Here is a 17677-nt window from a genome sequence, read left to right on the forward strand (position 1 = left end):
GAGATGAGAGAGAGGGAGGAGAGGGAGGGTCAGGGAGGAGAGATGAGAGAGAGGGAGGAGAGGGAGGGTCAGGAAGGAGAGATGAGAGAGAGGGAGGAGAGGGAGGGTCAGGGAGGAGAGATGAGAGAGAGGGAAGAGATGGAGGGTCAGGAAGGAGAGATGAGAGAGAGGGAGGAGAGGGAGGGTCAGGGAGGAGAGATGAGAGAGAGGGAGGAGAGGGAGGGTCAGGGAGGAGAGATGAGAGAGAGGGAGGAGAGATGAGAGAGAGGGAGGAGAGATGAGAGGGAGGGTCAGGAAGGAGAGATGAGAGAGAGGGAAGAGATGGAGGGTCAGGAAGGAGAGATGAGAGAGAGGGAGGAGAGGGAGGGTCAGGGAGGAGAGATGAGAGAGAGCCAAAGTGTTGTTGTGTATTCTGTCTATTCTAGTGATGCTGCCTCTTTTCTTTTCTCCTTTCTCCTCTCCTCCTCTTTCCAGATGCTGCACACTCCCTCTCACATCGCATCAAGTGTAATCAGCTAACCCTGTCAGTGTGTGAGGCTCTGTAGCAACGGGCTGTTAGGGTAAACATGGCTCACTGGGCTCAGTGTTTGGGCTGCTGAGTCTGTGATGGACACACACACTCATACACATATATGCTTGCAAAGCACACACAAACATCACACACACACACACAACCAACAAGCAGACAGATTGGAGAGTATGTTATGTGTCCTGAAGGACACACAGTCAGGCCCATCTCCACAGAGAGCCTATATATTTTCCTTTCCTTTCTACCGAGCAGCTTCAGCACAACAGTCAGCCCCTGCAAGTTCATATTCTCCATAGTGGTGTAGACCCGCATGAAAAACCCTCCAACTGCCCTTCCCGTTGTAGGCTGTAACTGCTGAATATGTTAGGTATCCAATTTATAAGCCTGAACCACTATGAACCATGGGGGGAACACTTACAGTTGAAGTCAGAAGTTTACATACACCTTAGCCAAATACATTTAAACTCAGTTTTTCACAATTCCTGACATTTAATCCTAGTAAAAAATTCCTAGGTCAGTTAGGATCACTACTTTATTTTAAGAATGTGAAATGTCAGAATAATAGTAGAGAGAATGATTTATTTCAGCTTTTATTTCCTTCATTACATTCCCAGTGGGTCAGAAGTTTACATACACTCAATTAGTATTTGGTAGCATTGCCTTTAAATTGTTTAACTTGGGTCAAACCTTTCGGGTAGCCTTCCACAAGCTTCCCACAATAAGTTGGGTGAATTTTGGCCCATTCCTTCTGACAGAGCTGGTGTAACTGAGTCAGGTTTGTAGGCCTCCTTGCTCGCACATGTTTTTTCAGTTCTGCCCACACATTTTCTATAGGATTGAGGTCAGGGCTTTGTAATGGCCATTCCAATACCTTGACTTTGTTGTGCTTAAGCCATTTTGCCACAACTTTGGAAGTATGCTTGGGGTCATTGTCCATTTGGAAGATCCATTTGCGACAAAGCTTTAACTTCCTGACCGATGTCTTGAGATGTTTCTTCAATATATCCACATAATTTTCCTTCCTCATGATGCCATCTATTTTGTGAAGTGCACCAGTCCCTCCTGCAGCAAAGCACCACCACAGCATGATGCTGCCACCCCCGTGCTTCACGGTTGGGATGGTGTTCTTCGGCTTGCAAGCCTTCCCCTTTTTCCTCCAAACATAACGATGGTCATTATGGCCAAACAGTTCTATTTTTGTTTCATCAGACCAGAGGACATTTCTCCAAAAAGTACGATCTTTGTCCCCATGTGCAGTTGCAAACCGTCTGGCTTTTTTATGGCGGTTTTGGAGCACTGGCTTCTTCCTTGCTGAGCGGCCTTTCAGGTTATGTCGATATAGGACTCGTTTTACTGTGGATATAGATACTTTTGTACCTGTTTCCTCCATCATCTTCACAAGGTCCTTTGCTGTTGTTCTGGGATTGATTTGCACTCTTCGCACCAAAGTACATTCATCTCTAGGAGACATAACGCGTCTCCTTCCTGGGCGGTATGACGGCTGCGTGGTCCCATGGTGTTTATACTTGCGTACTATTGTTTGTACAGATGAACGCGGTACCTTCAGGCCTTTGGAAATTGCTCCCAAGGATGAACCAGACTTGTGGAGGTCTACCATTTCTTTTGAGGTCTTGGCTGATTTCTTTTGATTTTCCCATGATGTCAAGCAAAGAGGCACTGAGTTTGAAGGTAGGCCTTGAAATACATCCACAGGTACACCTCCAATTGACTCAAATGATGTCAATTAGCTTATCAGAAGCTTCTAAAGCCATTACATCATTTTCTGGAATTTTCCAAGCTGTTTAAAGGCACAGTCAACTTAGTGTATGTAAACTTCTGACCCACTGGAATTGTGATACAGTGAATTATAAGTGAAATAATCTGTCTGTAAACAATTGTTGGAAAAATTACTTGTGTCATGCACAAAGTAGATGTCCTAACCGACAATAAATTATTAAGACTGCCACTACCTCAGAGGTTAAATGCCCGCTTTTGAACCAAACGTCATTCCAGTGCCATGAGTAGGTGGTATGTAATGCAGGGTTAATGGTAACTGCCAGATGGCTGTACCTATGGAACCAAAATGGCAGCTGTAATGAGCCAGTGGCTTACCTCGCCTTCCCTGTGCCACGGCCGCCCGTTTTGCGGGTACTTGCTCTGGCTCTGGCGTTTCTTCTGCCCTCCGTCAGCGAATTTGCACAGTAAAGGCTCATTGGGGGCTGCAGAGAGAGAGAGAGAGAGAGGGAGAGACAGAGAGAGCGAGAGAGAGAGGGGGGGGGGTTAGTGAAAACTGAAACCAACGTCAGGAAGACTGAAACAGTAACCCTTCTGAAGAACCCGAGCCCTTTTGAAGTGTGTCTCCTTTTCTCTTTTCTGAACCCTCCCTCCCTCCCGTGGAGTGCCTTGTGAAACTCCCAGACACTCAGTCTTGGCAAGGCCCTTCCTTCCCCCAGCCTCAGCCCCACTGGCAGCCCTTGAAAGAGCATAGCTGGGTATTGTTGAAATAATAATCAGAGTAATCGCTCTCATAAATTGCGTAAAGACGGTAATGTTTCAGTGCTCTGTCAGCCAAAGCTAATTTCTGTAAGGCATTCCCGTTCCCTCCTATACAATCCCGCTATTTTCTTAGAACAGCTTTTCCGCCTGACTTTTCATCTTTATGCTTTTTTCCACTCAGCAACCGGTAAGGCTTCTCATCGGGCTACAATACAGTGTTTGGGTGAGAATGTGAGAATGTGTGTTGTTCTCTGAGTGACCACAGGGGGGAGTCTATCCATGTGCTGACACTAGCAGCTACAGTACATGCAATGAGGGAAATGCGAATGGACAGAAACATTGTAAGTCACATAGGGAGAAATATCACACTCACACCGATGGGGGTAACATAGCCATTCATCGCCTCTGTTATTTAATATCAGATCCCATACAGTCACCCAGGAAGTAGCCTCAAAATATGAATGGACTATACGCATACACAAGAGGCAATGGTAAGGAGTGGCTAACTGCAGCTTATCAATTGACATTTCATGGGATCTCAACTGGGTATAGTCCCATATCTAGACAATGTAGATAATCCCAGCAGCACCAAGATATACAGTGAGGGAAAAAAGTATTTGATCCCCTGCTGATTTTGTACGTTTGCCCACTGACAAAGAAATGATCAGTCTATAATTTTAATGGTAGGTTTATTTGAACAGTGAGAGACAGAATAACAACAACAAAATCCAGAAGAACGCATGTCAAAAATGTTATAAATTGATATGCATTTTAATGAGGGAAATAAGTATTTGACCCCCTCTCAATCAGAAAGATTTCTGGCTCCCAGGTGTCTTTTATACAGGTAACGAGCTGAGATTAGGAGCACACTCTTAAAGGGAGTGCTCCTAATCTCAGTTTGTTACCTGTATAAAAGACACCTGTCCACAGAAGCAATCAATCAGATTCCAAACTCTCCACCATGGCCAAGAGCAAAGAGCTCTCCAAGGATGTCAGGGACAAGATTGTAGACCTACACAAGGCTGGAATGGGCTACAAGACCATCGCCAAGCAGCTTGGTGAGAAGGTGACAACAGTTGGTGCGATTATTCGCAAATGGAAGAAACACAAAATAACTGTCAATCTCCCTCGGCCTGGGGCTTCATGCAAGATCTCACCTCGTGGAGTTGCAATGATCATGAGAACGGTGAGGAATCAGCCCAGAACAACACGGGAGGATCTTGTCAATGATCTCAAGGCAGCTGGGACCATAGTCACCAAGAAAACAATTGGTAACACACTACGCCGTGAAGGACTGAAATCTTGCAGCGCCTGCAAGGTCCCCCTGCTCAAGAAACCACATATACAGTGGGGGAAAAAAGTATTTAGTCTGCCACCAATTGTGCAAGTTCTCCCACTTAAAAAGATGAGAGAGGCCTGTAATTTTCATCATAGGTACACGTCAACTATGACAGACAAATTGAGGAAAAATATTCCAGAAAATCACATTGTAGGATTTTTTATGAATTTATTTGCAAATTATGGTGGAAATTAAGTATTTGGTCACCTACAAACAAGCAAGATTTCTGGTTCTCACAGACCTGTAACTTCTTCTTTAAGAGGCTCCTCTGTCCTCCACTCGTTACCTGTATTAATGGCACCTGTTTGAACTTGTTATCAGTATAAAAGACAACTGTCCACAACCTCAAACAGTCACACTCCAAACTCCACTATGGCCAAGACCAAAGAGCTGTCAAAGGACACCAGAAACAAAATTGTAGACCTGCACCAAGCTGGGAAGACTGAATCTGCAATAGGTAAGAAGCTTGGTTTGAATAAATCAACTGTGGGAGCAATTATTAGGAACTGGAAGACATACAAGACCACTGATAATCTCCCTCGATCTGGGGCTCCACGCAAGATCTCACCCCGTGGGGTCAAAATGATCACAAGAACGGTGAGCAAAAATCCCAGAACCACACGGGGGGACCTAGTGAATGACCTGCAGAGAGCTGGGACCAAAGTAACAAAGCCTACCATCAGTAACGCACTACGCCGTCAGGGACTCAAATCCTGCAGTGCAAGACGTGTCCCCCTGCTTAAGCCAGTACATGTCCAGGCCCGTCTGAAGTTTGCTAGAGTGCATTTGGATGATCCAGAAGAGGATTGGGAGAATGTCATATGGTCAGATGAAACCAAAATAGAACTTTTTGGTAAAAACTCAACTCGTCGTGTTTGGAGGACAAAGAATGCTGAGTTGCATCCAAAGAACACCATACCTACTGTGAAGCATGGGGGTGGAAACATCATGCTTTGGGGCTGTTTTTCTGCAAAGGGACCAGGACGACTGATCCGTGTAAAGGAAAGAATGAATGGGGCCATGTATCGTGAGATTTTGAGTGAAAACCTCCTTCCATCAGCAAGGGCATTGAAGATTAAACGTGGCTGGGTCTTTCAGCATGACAATGATCCCAAACACACTGCCCGGGCAACGAAGGAGTGGCTTCGTAAGAAGCATTTCAAGGTCCTGGAGTGGCCTAGCCAGTCTCCAGATCTCAACCCCATAGAAAATCTTTGGAGGGAGTTGAAAGTCTGTGTTGCCCAGCGACAGCCCCAAAACATCACTGCTCTAGAGGAGATCTGCATGGAGGAATGGGCCAAAATACCAGCAACAGTGTGTGAAAACCTTGTGAAGACTTACAGAAAACGTTTGACCTGTGTCATTGCCAACAAAGGGTATATAACAAAGTATTGAGAAATTTTGTTATTGACCAAATACTTATTTTCCACCATAATTTGCAAATAAATTCATAAAAAATGCTACAATGTGATTTTCTGGAGAAAAAAAATCTCATTTTGTCTGTCATAGTTGACGTGTACCTATGATGAAAATTACAGGCCTCTCTCATCTTTTTATGTGGGAGGACTTGCACAATTGGTGGCTGACTAAATACTTTTTTCCCCACTGTACATGCCCGTCTGAAGTTTGCCAATGAACATCTGAATGATTCAGAGGAGAACTGGGTGAAAGTGTTGTGGTCAGATGAGACCAAAATGGAGCTCTTTGGCATCAACTCAACTATGACCCCAAGAACACCATCCCCACCGTCAAACATGGAGGTGGAAGCATTATGCTTTGGGGGTGTTTTTCTGCTAAGGGGACAGGACAACTTCACCGCATCAAAGGGACGATGGACGGGGCCATGTACCGTCAAATCTTGGGTGAGAACCTCCTTCCCTCAGCCAGGGCATTGAAAATGGGTCGTGGATGGGTATTTCAGCATGACAATGACCCAAAACACACGGCCAAGGCAACAAAGGAGTGCCTCAAGAAGAAGCACATTAAGGTCCTGGAGTGACCTAGCCAGTCTCCAGATCTTAATCCCATAGAAAATCTGTGGAGGGAGCTGAAGGTTCGAGTTGCCAAACGTCAGCCTCGAAACCTTAATGACTTGGAGAAGATCTGCAAAGAGGAGTGGGACAAAATCCCTCCTGAGATGTGTGCAAACCTGGTGGCCAACTACAAGAAACGTCTGACCTCTGTGATTGCCAACAAGGGTTTTGCCACCAAGTACTAAGTCATGTTTTGCAGAGGGGTCAAATACTTATTTCCCTCATAAAAATGCAAATCAATTTATAACATTTTTGACATGCGTTTTTCTGGATTTTTTTGTTGTTATTCTGTCTCTCATTGTTCAAATAAATCTACCATTAAAATTATAGACTGATCAGTTCTTTGTCAGTGGGCAAACGTACAAAATCAGCAGGGGATCAAATACTTTTTTCCCTCACTGTAATTGCCATAACGAGTTAAGTTTTCTGTGTGATACGTCATTCTTAGAACAACTCTCTGAAGGCCACATTCTCACACTACTCCTACAGCAGGTGAGCTTCAGGCTAGATAAAAAGTCAGAAACAACACCTTCTGAGGAAAGACAGAGCCACTGAGGGCAGAAATGAAAGAAAAACAAAGGAGAAGAAAAAGCCCTTAGTGAGCGGTTTCTCGTGAGAAACGGGTGGCTCTTTTGGCCAGGGATCAGGAGGTCTTTACTGTGTCCGTCCCCTTTTAGTTTTTTTGTGTGTGTCAGCGAGATTGGTATCTCTGTGTAGAAGGGAACTGTAGAGATCAGAGAGAGAGAGCTAGATTAAGCTAGCTGAAGGATCAAACGAAAGGGCTGCGCTGTGGGCCGACGTGAGCCAGCCTTGTCCAAACACCATTCCCCTGCACCTGAAGCTGCCGCTCCGAGCCGAGCGGACAGGTGACCTGTCATCGCATTCACATTAGAGGCGTTCTGACGATACCGACGCAGGTGTCGTCTGTGGCGTGAGGCGCTGGACGCGACCTTTCAGCTCCCACTGCCGAATTTGACACAGACAGGAGCCTTATCGATGCTTTAATCTTAATTTCCCAGATGTTTGGGCCTCAACAATAATTCCATGTACACTAGTAACAATTCAGTACACTAAGGACAAGGCCAACCACACCATGGGAAAGAGAGCAACTATGGTGTCCATATTAGGACAGCCTCAGTTGAGACTCACAATTCCTGACGAGATGGCGGATGTCCTAATATGAACACCCTATTCAACAGTGGAACATGACAGTAACCTTCCAGTGGAAAGTTCTGTGTGTTTGATGTGTTTGATACCTTTCCCTTTGTTCCATTCTGGCCATTTCAATGAGCCGTCCTCCCTCCACCAGCTTCCTCACTGTAACGTTGGTCAAGTGATGATGCAGTAGATTAACACACTGAGGCATTATTTGTTTGCATATTACAGGAAGTGAGTGAAAAGCAGATGAGGGAGGCAAAGATGCAAATGAACGGGGGATTTGGGGAACAAACTCTTCAGACTTCAACCCACAGGGGTGGCGATGTTGCTGGGAAAAACAAGAAAACCTTCTGAAAACTCTCTCTGCCTGTCTTTTCAGGGAGGTAATTAGCAGTCTGGCTAATTTAGTGGATCTGACATGCAGCAACACTGACGTCCCATGAGCAGGCCTCCAGATCCATCCAGCTCCCACAACACAACGGCCAATTTGTTGAAATTTAGAGCCTCTACATCCTCTCCTGGCCTCCCCCAGCCCCCCCCCCCCCCCCCCCCCGCCGCCACTATGCTGAAAATTAAACAGAAGAATGCATAAAGATCTAGCTATAGGACTTTGCCCATATTGTGGCTTTACTGGCTTATGGCTACGACTTTCACATTGGCCGCCACCTCAGTCAATCTGTGCAATTCTGAGACATCTACCAATATAGCACTATTTAACGACGAAAACATTTGGGAAAGAAGAAAAGTACTTTTGGTCCTAGGTCAACAATGGACACTAACAAGGTACTCTACGAGAACTCTTAATTGTTCTTTATGTGTGTTGCCATGGTAACGGGTCAACACATTTGTGAGGTTTGAGGAACACAGACACTGTCTGTCTTTCTCTCTCACTCACTCACTCACACACACACACACACACACACACACACACACACACACACATACACACACTAGGATGCCAGTACGGCAAACAGCATGAGCTGCAATGGTGAAAACATTTCACCTGGAGTCAAGTGGCTGGATTAGAAATGACCTCACTAGTTTAGAGGCCGGCTACTCTGCTTTGTTTACATCAGACTCTCTGATTTCCTAGTCCTTAATATGTATGTCTGTACTCAATTAATCCCCATGGTTCAACCATAGCAGTATGACCAAAAATCTTCAGCACTCCATATCACAGTGTAAGTACAATGTGCAGAAAATCTGTCAGCACTGTTAAAATGAAAGCTACTTGTTAGTTAATCAGAAATGTTATATGGACCAGCATCTTTAAACTAAAAACAACAGTTTTATTGGCTTTAAAATAACATATTGTAAATGTCAATTCAGTATGCTACGCGTCCGTCCTCCATTCTCCCTGTTATTCCTCAGAAGCATGTTGAACTGTACATCTGGCGGTCTGAATGACAGAATCAAAGCAGGAATGCCCAGAACTGTGTCAGGGTGGGGGCCCATTGAATCAAGCAGCTTTTAACCATCAAGCAAGTTACAAAAGAGGCCTCTTTCAAGGCAAATGCAGAGCAAGGAGGAGGCTTTGAGTCAAACCAGCATCGCTTTGTACTGTGTGGGTAAAGCACTGTCAATGATAAATGGATAGAGCCCTATTCATTGCTCTCTACAACAGTATTTGCAGTTCGCAGAAGAGGATTCATCAAAGGCAACATTTCTACAGTAGAGAGTTGACTGACTGACCATCATTTTGTCAGAGAGACTGAGAAAAAAGAGACAGAAACAGAAAAACAAAGACCAATAGAAAGGCAGACAGAGAGACACAAAGATGTCCATCTGAGTAATAAGTCTACAAAGAGGAAGAAAATCCCTACTGTCTAGACATAAAGAGACAATCTGGTTGAGATGTGGGGATGTGGAGGGGAGCATAAATAAGTGACAAGACGATATCCCTCATATCTGCAGAGGTTAACATAAGCTCCCACCACCCAAATCCCCCTTTTCACCACTCCCCCACCTCGTGGGCTAGACGCAGATGGCTCACGAGCCCAGCAGAAGAAGCAGCGGCTCCTCTCGAAGGGTTCCGATTTGACAGCTCTACGTCAATAGTCCTCACAACAACTGCCAGCCAGCGTCATGGCGTCCTTGAGGATGGAAATTAAGACTGCCTGTCGGCCTTTTCGCTGACAGCAGCGACGGGCGGGGCTCAGCGCTCCACTCAATGACATGTCCTGATAAGCAGATGCAGCTACAGAGAGAGAGAGATCCATATTGTAAACGGGGAGGATGACGAGGATGTCAACAAACTTCTCTCTCGCTCTCGCTCGCTCTCGCTCTCGCTCTCTCTCGCCCTCTCCGAGCCAATATGGTAACACAATGTATGGGTATTGATCGCCCCCAATGTTTACCATCGAGGGCTCATGCAGCAAGCCGCCATGCCGTCCTGTCTGAGATGTTATTATGGATTATGGGAAAGGACTACCTCAATGCAAAGGGGTGATAGGTAGGGGCTGATCAATGAGCTGTTGCACACTTAACAAGAGTAATGTAATGTAGTAGTCCCATCTCTCTCTCTCGCTCTCTCTCTCGCGCTCTGCATGGCTGACGAGCAGACAGACTGAGGCAGATTGAGAGAAATAAACAAAGCTGATGGATGTATGCGGTACTGCATCATAGCTCCCAGGTCTCAGGTCTGTCTGGCTATTGTACAGTCGTGGTCAAAAGTTTGAGAATGACACAAATATTAATTTTCACAAAGTCTGCTGCCTCAGTTTTTATGATGGCAATTTGCATATACTCCAGAATGTTATGAAGAGTGATCAGATGAAGTGCAATTAATTGCAAAGTCCCTCTTTGCCATGAAATGAACATTTCCACTGCATTTCAGCCCTGCCATAAAAGGACCAGCTGACATCATGTCAGTGATTCTCTCGTTAACACAGGTGAGAGTGTTGACGAGGACAAGGCTGGAGATCACTCTGTCATGCTGATTGAGTTAGAATAACAGACTGGAAGCTTTAAAAGGAGGGTGGTGCTTGAAATCATTGTTCTTCCTCTGTTAACCATGGTTACCTGCAAGGAAACACGTGCCGTCATCATTGCTTTGCACAAAAAGGGCTTCACAGGCAAGGATATTGCTGCTAGTAAGATTGCACCTAAATCAACCATTTATCGGATCATCAAGAACTTCAAGGAGAGAGGTTCAATTGTTGTGAAGAAGGCTTCAGGGCGCCCAAGAAAGTCCAGCAAGCGCCAGGACCATCTCCTAAAGCTGATTCAGCTGCGGGATCGGGGCACCACCAGTGCAGAGCTTGCTCAGGAATGGCAGCAGGCAGGTGTGAGTGCATCTGCACACACAGTGAGGAGAAGACTTTTGGAGGATGGCCTGGTGTCAAGAAGGGCAGCGAGGAAGCCACTTCTCTCCAGGAAAAACATCAGGGACAGACTGTTATTCTACAAAAGGTACAGGGATTGCACTGCTGAGGACTGGGGTAAAGTCATTTTCTGATGAATCCCCTTTCCGATTGTTTGGGGCATCCGGACAAAAGCTTGTCCGGAGAAGACAAGGTGAGCGCTACCATCAGTCCTGTGTCATGCCAACAGTAAAGCATCCTGAGACCATTCATGTGTGGTGTTGCTTCTTTGCCTAAAACCACAGCCATGAATAAAGAATGGTACCAACACATCCTCCAAGAGAGTAACTTCTCCCAACCATCCAAGAATAGTTTGGTGACGAACAATGCCTTTTCCAGCATGATGGAGCACCTTGCCATAAGGCAAAAGTGATAACTAAGTGGCTCGGGGAACAAAACATCGACATTTTGGGTCCATGGCCAGGAAACTCCCCAGACCTTAATCCCATTGAGAACTTGTGGTCAATCCTCAAGAGGCGGGTGGACAAACAAAAACCCACAAATTCTGACAAACTCCAAGCATTGATTATGCAAGAATGGGCTGCCATCAGTCAGGATGTGGCCCAGAAGTTAATTGACAGCATGCCAGGGTGGATTGCAGAGGTCTTGAAAAAGAAGGGTCAACACTGCAAATATTGACTCTGCATAAACTTAATGTAATTGTCAATAAAAGCCTTTGACACTTGTAATTATACTTCAGTATACCATAGTAACATCTGACAAAAATATCTAAAAACACTGAAGCAGCAAACTTTTTGAAGACCAAATACTTGTGTCATTCTCAAAACTTTTGACCACGACTGTACATGATATATCAGTAATGGATGATGATGACCTTTAGAGATATGAGAGGACTGGACACTGACAAAGACCACTTTTGTACTAGATAAATGGAAGCACTCAGACGAAGGCTGTGTGTGTGAAGACGAAGTGTAGTCAAGCTTACTAGCTTAGCATGGCGTTAAGATACAGTAGTATATCAGTGAGTACAGAGTGTATCCATGCTGTGAATAAGACTGTGTGTGGGTATATTAGTATAGTGAGCCAGCTGCAGAGCTGGATGGACAGGAGTTTTTTCAGTCCCCAAAAGTAGAAAGTGCCCAGCTGCTTGCCTGTTGACATGGTTGTCAAACGCCCACGTCTTAAACTGTTATACTACCTCACATTCAACAGCATACTAAAAACTGAGCTGTCATTGAAACTGCTGCATTGGCACAGCCGGTAGGGTCACACACCCAACACTTCAGAGGTGCACAGACCATACCCGCTATGCAGACCTACAAAGTATGGTAAAGACTAGCATGAGTGGATTCCAATAGAAAATCCTATTAGAATCCAAAAGAAAATCCTATCAGATTTAAGAACTATAGGATAGAATCTGTTGAATCTGCGCGTCACACATTAAAGTTATTGTGCCAACTGCAACGACAATAGCTGTGAAACAGTGGAGGTTCCTCAGAGGAGGAAGGGGAGGACCATCCTCCTCAGTGAATTTCATAAAAATAAAAATAGTGAAACATTAAAAAGTTATCCTTTTTAGATAACACTAAATCTATCTAAATATATTCACGACACCAAATAATTGATTAAAACACACTGTTTTTGCAATGAAGGTCTACAGTAGCCTCAACAGCACTCTGTAGGGTAGCACCATGGTGTAGCCGGAGGACAGCTAGTTTCCGTCCTCCTCTGGGTACATTGACTTCAATACAAAATCTAAGAGGGTCATGGTTCTCAACAGTTTTGAACAAATGTTTTTTTTTAAATGAAGGAGAAGCAAGAGAGAGAGAGAGAGAGGGAGAGAGAGAGAACTATCTAAAGGTAGCTAACGCAGTTTTGTACATCCTGCTGTTCCGTACATTTGACCTTATTTTAGCGCCCAAAAAACGTAATAGTTCCAGGTCAACTGAAATATGAATACCATTGTAAAGCTCAATTTCTCCACTTTCCAGCAAAATCAATGATAAGACCTTCATGCTGCCCGCCTCTGCATGATTGAATAAAGCAATGGAGCTCCGCCAGGTCTTTTTAAAAATGGCGGGTGGGAAGTGAAAGCTACTGCGTCATAGTGAAAGGGGGAGATATGTCTTATCACCTCTAAAATGTATATAAAACACTATAAAGAGTTTATATAATGTCTCATTACATACCTATTTGAAGGTTTGTGTCGAATTTGAATAGGGTTTTTAGGGCGGCGCTAAATTTATCTTCACAATTAAACTGTGGGTATCACGGTTTTTGAGAGTCATGATGGCTCGCAGTGATTACGCGAAAAATTAACAATTGATTGAATTAACTATTGACGAACTCACAAGTAATTAACTTTACACTCACCATTACACTCACTGTTGATCATTTCTTGTTTTTCATCTGCGAGAGAAGCGCTACACCTGGTGGAAAGAGGCTGTATGGCATAGAAAGAGTTGAATAATGCGTGCCGTACGTTACGTCGTGACATCACACTTGAACGCACAGCGTCAGCGGGTTCAGTTTTTTCAACTTTTCTCCAATACTATTGGCCCATTACAATGTCAATCAATGTTGAACTGAAACTTAGTTCACACCCCGGATTTTGATGCCAACACAGTCGCAACAGTCCCATTCGTTTTCATTGCAGCCTCGTTTGAATGCCGTGGTTGCCCACATACTGTATGTATTTTTAATTTTTTTAATTTTTTTATTTCACCTTTATTTAACCAGGTAAACCAGTTGAGAACAAGTTCTCATTTACAACTGCGACCTGGCCAAGATAAAGCAAAGCAGTGCGATAAAAACAACAACACAGAGTTACATATGGGGTAAAACAAAACAAAGTCAAAAATACAACAGAAATAAATATATATACAGTGTGTGCAAATGTAGCAAGTTATGGAGGTAAGGCAATAAATAGGCTATAGTGCAAAATAATTACAATTAGTATTAACACTGGAATGATAGATGTGCAAGAGATGATGTGCAAATAGAGATACTGGGGTACAAATGTGCAAAATAAATAACAATATAGGGATGAGGTAGTTGGGCGGGCTAATTTCAGATGGGCTGTGTACAGGTGCAGTGATCGGTAAGGTGCTCTGACAACTGATGCTTAAAGTTAGTGAGGGAGATAAGTGTCTCCAGCTTCAGAGATTTTTGCAATTTGTTCCAGTCATTGGCAGCAGAGAACTGGAAGGAATGGCGGCCAAAGGAGGTGTTGGCTTTGGGGATGACCAGTGAGATATACCTGCTGGAGCGCAGACTACGGGTGGGTGTTGCTATGGTGACCAATGAGCTAAGATAAGGCGGGGATTTGCCTAGCAGTGATTTATAGATGGCCTGGAGCCAGTGGGTTTGGCGACGAATATGTAGTGAGGACCAGCCAACAAGAGCGTACAGGTCACAGTGGTGGGTAGTATATGGGGCTTTGGAGACAAAACGGATGGCACTGTGATAGACTACATCCAATTTGCTGAGTAGAGTGTTGGAGGCTATTTTGTAAATGACATCGCCGAAGTCAAGGATCGGTAGGATAGTCAGTTTTACGAGGGCATGTTTGGCAGCATGAGTGAAGGAGGCTTTGTTGCGAAATAGGAAACCGATTCTAGATTTAACTTTGGATTGGAGATTCTTAATGTGAGTCTGGAAGGAGAGTTTACAGTCTAACCAGACACCTAGATATTTGTAGTTGTCCACATACTCTAGGTCAGACCCGTCGAGAGTAGTGATTCTAGTCGGGTGGGCGGGTGCAAGCAGCGTTCGGTTGAAGAGCATGCATTTAGTTTTACTAGTGTTTAAGAGCAGTTGGAGGCTACTGAAGGAGTGTTGTATGGCATTGAAGCTCGTTTGGAGGTTTGTTAACACAGTGTCCAATGAAGGGCCAGATGTATACAAAATGGTGTCGTCTGCGTAGAGGTGGATCTGAGAGTCACCAGCAGCAAGAGCGAAGTCATTGATATACACAGAGAAAAGAGTCGGCCCAAGAATTGAACCCTGTGGCACCCCCATAGAGACTGCCATAGGTCCAGACAACAGGCCCTCCGATTTGACACATTGAACTCTATCTGAGAAGTAGTTGGTGAACCAGGCGAGGCAGTCATTTGAGAAGGCTATTTAGTCTGCCAATAAGAATGCGGTGGTTGACAGAGTCGAAAGCCTTGGCCAGGTCAATGAAAACGGCTGCACAGTACTGTCTATTATCGATCGCGGTTATAATATCGTTTAGGACCTTGAGCGTGGCTGAAGTGCACCCATGACCAGCTCGGAAACCGGATTGCATAGCGGAGAAGGTACGGTGGGATTCGAAATGGTCGGTGATCTGTTTGTTGACTTGGCTTTCAAAAACTTTTGAAAGGCAGGGCAGGATGGATATGGGTCTGTAACAGTTTGGATCTAAAGTGTCACCCCCTTTGAAGAGGGGGATGACCACGGCAGCTTTCCAATCTCTGGGGATCTCAGACGTTACGAAAGAGAGGTTGAACAGGCTAGTAATAGGGGTTGCGACAATTTCGGTGGCTAGTTTTAGAAAGAAAGGGTCCAGATTGTCTAGCCCAGATCATTTGTAGGGGTCCAGATTTTGCAGCTCTTTCAGAACATCAGCTGTCTGGATTTGTGTGAAGGAGAAGCGGGGGGGCATGGGCAAGTTGCAGCGGAGGGTGCAGAGCTGGTGGCCGGGGTAGTGGTAGCCAGGTGGAAAGCATGGCCAGCCGTAGCAAAATGCTTGTTGAAATTCTCGATTATTGTAGATTTATCGGTGGTGATAGTGTTTCCTAGCCTCAGTGCAGTGGGCAGCTGGGAGGAAGTGCTCTTATTTTCCATGGACTTTACAGTGTCCCAAAACTTTTTGGAGTTAGTGCTACAGGATGCAAATTTCTGTTTGAAAAAGTTAGCCTTTGCTTTCCTAACTGCTTGTGTATATTGGTTCCTAACTTCCCTGAAAAGTTGCATATCGCGGGGGCTATTTGATGCTAATGCAGTACGCCACAGGATGTTTTTGTGCTGGTCAAGGGCAGTCAAGTCTGAGGAGAACCAGGGGCTATATCTGTTCTTAGTTCTGTATTTTTTGAATGGGGCATGTTTATTTAAGATTGAGAGGAAATTACTTTTAAAGAACAACCAGGCATCCTCTACTGACGGAATGAGATATATATCCATCCAGGATACCTGGGCCAGGTCAATTAGGAAGGCCTGCTCGCTGAAGTGTTTTTGGGAGCGTTTGACAGTGATGAGGGGTGGTCGTTTGACCGCGGACCCGTTACGGACGCAGGCAATAAGGCAGTGATCGCTGAGATCCTGGTTGAAGACAGCGGAGGTGTATTTAGAGGGTAAGTTAGTCAGGATGATATCTATGAGGGTACCCATGTTTACGGATTTAGGGTGGTACCTGGTAGGTTCGTTGATAATTTGTGTGAGATTGAGGGCATCTAGTTTAGATTGTAGGATGGCCGGGGTGTTAAGCATATCCCAATTTAGGTCACCAAGCAGTACGAACTCTGAGGATAGATGGGGGGCAATCAATTCACATATGGTGTCCAGGGCACAGCTGGGGGCTGAGGGGGGTCTGTAGCAAGCGGCAACAGTGAGAGATTTATTTCTGGAAAGGTGGATTTTTAGAAGTAGAAGCTCAAACTGTTTGGGCACAGACCTGGATAGTGTGATAGAGCTCTGCAGGCTATCTCTACAGTAGATTGCAACTCCACCCCCTTTGGCAGTTCTATCTAGACGGAAAATGTTATAGTTGGGGATGGAAATGTCAGAATTTTTGGTGGCCTTCCTAAGCCAGGATTCAGACACTGCTAGAACATCAGGGTTGGCGGAGTGTGCTAACGCAGTGAATAACTCAAACTTAGGAAGGAGGCTTCTGATATTTACGTGCAGAAAACCAAGACTTTTACGGTTACAGAAGTCAACAAATGATAGCTCCTGGGGAGTAGGAGTGATACTGGGGGCTGCAGGGCCTGGGTTAGCCTCTACATCACCAGAGGAACAGAGGAGGACTAGAATAAGGATACGACTAAAGGCTTTAAGAACTGGTCTTCTAGTGCGTTGGGTACATAGAATAAAGGGGGCAGTTCTCCGGGCGTTGTAGAAAAGATTCAGGGCATTATGTACAGAAAAGGATATGGAAGGATATGAGTACAGTTCAGGTAACCCTAAGCGTTGGGTAACAATGAAAGAGATAGCATCACTGGAGGCACCGATTGAGCCGGTCTCGGCGTGTATGGGGAGTGGAACAAAGGAACTATTTGAGGCAGTTTGAGAGGGACTAGGGGTTCTACAGTGAAATTGTATAATAAGAACTAACCCAAACAGCAATAGGCAAGGCATAATTGACATGGGAGAGAGGCATAAAGCAGTCACAGGTGTTATTAGAGAGAGCTAAGACAACAACTGGTAATAGCGATAACGTTTGGGCTAAGGCTAAACAGAATAAACAGGACAGGGTACCGTGTAAAGGAACAGTCCAGCAGGCATCAGCTGTGCAGCTGAGTGATCATAAGGTCCAGTGAACAGCAATATGTGAGTCCGAGAGCAGTTCAAATTGGTGCTTCAGCACAGCTAGCAGGGAGCACAGTTGTAGTTTGCGTGTGCTAGCGGGCCGGGGCTGGCAGATGGATCTTCGTGGTCGTCGCAACGGGAAGCCTGTTGAAACCACATCAGACAATTTCGTCGGCAAACCAGTCGTGTTGGATCGGCGGGGCTCAGTGTCAACACTAGGAGGTCCCGTCCGGTTGACAGAGAGGTAGATAGCCGGGAGATGGGCCTGAGGCTAGCACAAGGCTAACTG

The 17677-nt window shown here is 45.1% G+C and overlaps 1 protein-coding gene across 1 annotated transcript in view; it reads right to left on the bottom strand.

Moving 5' to 3' along the window:
- LOC311107076 (RNA-binding motif, single-stranded-interacting protein 3-like) overlaps positions 1-17677 on the bottom strand; it is a 241620-nt gene that overhangs the window by 48462 nt on the left and 175481 nt on the right. The window contains exon 7 of the mRNA XM_084149535.1: positions 2642-2748. Coding sequence (XP_084005661.1) covers positions 2642-2748 — 107 coding nt within the window. The remainder of the gene's footprint in view (positions 1-2641; positions 2749-17677) is intronic.

Source organism: Coregonus lavaretus (assembly GCF_964263955.1).
Source record: "Coregonus lavaretus genome assembly, chromosome: 3".
NCBI lineage: Eukaryota > Metazoa > Chordata > Actinopteri > Salmoniformes > Salmonidae > Coregonus > Coregonus lavaretus.